Consider the following 2500-nt stretch of genomic DNA (forward strand, 5'->3'; position numbering starts at 1 on the left):
ACGTGCTTGGAATCCTTTTGTAAGTTTAAATGTTGATACTGACGAGACACCATCATATAGTACTGCCTCACCACTATCCTCGCCTAGTTCTGACAATTCAGGAACTTCAGGAATAATCAGTAAATCTGGAGAAGAAAGATCTAACCCCTTCCTTACCTCTAGACCAAGAGAAACAAGTGAACAAACTCTTATTCTTGATGGGTCTGAAACTTCTGACCTTGGTTCATCTGGTGGTGAAGATGAAGTAAGATCTGTAGAGGATTGGCCTTTACCTCCCACGCCTCCACCTGGTGAAGTAGAAATCACGGAAGACAACCCTTTGCCTCCCCCTCCTCCAGAACTTGCATTGCAGGAACTTGAAGAGGCTGTAATTCGTGAAGAAGAGGAAGAAAGAAAACTTGCTTTACAAAGAGAAAAAGAAGCTATTGAGAGAGATTATGGGGCAAAATCTCAGGATTATGAGGATGTAGAAAAAGTTGAAGCTGTAAATAAAACTCTAACCTCTCTAGAAGATACTTACGCTAGTCCCTGTAAAAAGAAAAAAGATACCAAGCCAAAAGAGGTCATCAAAGAACCAAAGATCATTCAAATTGATGATGATGATTATGAGGATTTCAACACTCCTGCTATAAGACATTCTGTGATCATTGCACTGAAGGACTCCATTCCAAGTATTCCACAGAGTATCAAGCCCTCTGATATAAGGAGGAAGGAAAGTCTTAAACGAAGTGAGAGTTTAAAAAAGGTCGGTATATTCAGGCCTAAGGATAGCAAGCATCACATAGAACGCAGGGAATCCATATTCAAATTATTTCCGCAGTCTGTAAAGTTGGAACCAAAGGTGTCAAGTGATACTGGAAGCATATCAGTTGGTGTAGTGTCTCCTAAACAAGAAACTCCTCCTCTTGAATTTGTGGAGAGTAGAAAAGGTACTGATCAAATTATTGAAATCTCAGAGGACGGATCTTGGGAAATGAAACACAACATGGATAACGAAACTGACAATCAGGCAAGTAAACCAGATATTGATCCTTTCACTGGAATCCCAATCATGGCGCCTCCTCTTAGCCCTTTAAACATTCCTGCTCCACCTTCAGAGTTCCAAACCAATGATGGCATAGATGGAGTATTCTCCGCTGATGTCATCACGACTCACTCGGGGCCCTCATCATTGGCTAGCACCATCACTGACTCTACTACGGGGGAACTTGTGCCACCAGCTACACCTACTTTGCTTACTTCCTCAGAAGTTATTCTGGAGGAATGTGCCCAAGAAACTGAAGCTATTACAGTTGCTAAGATTAATGGTAATGAAACAGAATTCGCTGCTAATGGTAACGTAACTGATTCACCACTTAGTCAACAAAAGAATATTGGAGCTGCTATCATGCAAAGCTATGAGGATGAATTCCAGAAGAAAAAGGAAAGCATGAACTTGCCCGAAGTTTCCCTACTTGAATTTGGTGATTCTGTACGTGATCTTGAACAACAGAGGAAGTCTGTAATAAAACAAATGACTGTTAAAGCTAAGAAGAAAGATACATGGATCAAAACCTGCCATATGCATTCCAAAGGTAACGAAGATAGCATCCCTGTTGCCCCATCTAGAGCTAGGAGGAAAAGTTCCCCAAATCGGTCAAATGTATCTGAAGCAACTGCTGTAGTTAATGGTAAATCTAATGGTCATGAAATTGAAGATATTCAAGAAAATGTAAAACAGGTAGAAGTGGATATCCCAAAGATAGCCAGTTTGATTGAAACAATAAACGATTCATTTGAAAAGTCCCAGATTGGCATGCTGCAAATGGGTCCGGAAGAACCCAAGGCTCCTCCCAAAGTTACAAGAAAAAACAAAAAGATTGCCCAGAAGGTTGACTCTGCACCTTCAAATATTGAAAATGTTGATAATCATGAGCCAAGTATAGAAGAAGTTATTTCCCCTAAGAATACAGAAATGTTAGCTGCTTTCTTTTCCTCACCTGTCAAAACTGCAAAGGTTCCAGAGTTTAACGAATCCCCACCACTCCCTCCAAGGGCCAGAGAAATCAGAAACGATGAACAGGTTACGAAACAATTGACTGACGCTCTTGAGTCGGAACCTTCCGTAGAAGATAATGTAGGGTTTGACAATAACGTAAGTGTTGAATCTAGCGAAGTGACACTTGAAAAGTTGGTATCTATGGACGAGTCTTCATCAGTAAATTTGATGCCTGTGGACGAGTCTCATTCAGATATCTCATTAGACAATAACCCTACCGCCGGTGCTGATTTCGAAGAAGATCCTTTGGTGAAAGAGAAGAATGCGATTAATGTAGGTCACAGTGCTATGTCTAAAGTTGAGAACAGTGAACCAAAAATCGAATTAAAGAAGGATATTGAAATAGAACCCCAGATAATGAATGAGATCCCAACTGAGCCAGCAGAGAACAACACAGAACAGGTCAACGGTGTCACAGCTGTCCCAGATCTGATAGAAGATGAAGGTAAGAACCTTGACATT

At 40.8% G+C, this 2500-nt stretch overlaps 1 protein-coding gene across 3 annotated transcripts in view; it reads left to right on the plus strand.

Annotated features, from left to right (window-relative positions):
* The window catches only part of LOC137638605 (putative leucine-rich repeat-containing protein DDB_G0290503), a 360634-nt gene that overhangs the window by 93164 nt on the left and 264970 nt on the right, over window positions 1-2500 (plus strand). For all 3 annotated transcript variants that reach the window (XM_068370841.1, XM_068370842.1, XM_068370840.1), the window contains exon 2: window positions 1-2483. This exon is cut by the window's left edge and continues 641 nt beyond it. In XM_068370841.1, the coding sequence (XP_068226942.1) occupies window positions 1-2483 (2483 nt within the window). The remainder of the gene's footprint in view (window positions 2484-2500) is intronic.

This window comes from Palaemon carinicauda, chromosome 3, assembly GCF_036898095.1.
Source record: "Palaemon carinicauda isolate YSFRI2023 chromosome 3, ASM3689809v2, whole genome shotgun sequence".
Taxonomy (NCBI): Eukaryota; Metazoa; Arthropoda; class Malacostraca; order Decapoda; family Palaemonidae; genus Palaemon; species Palaemon carinicauda.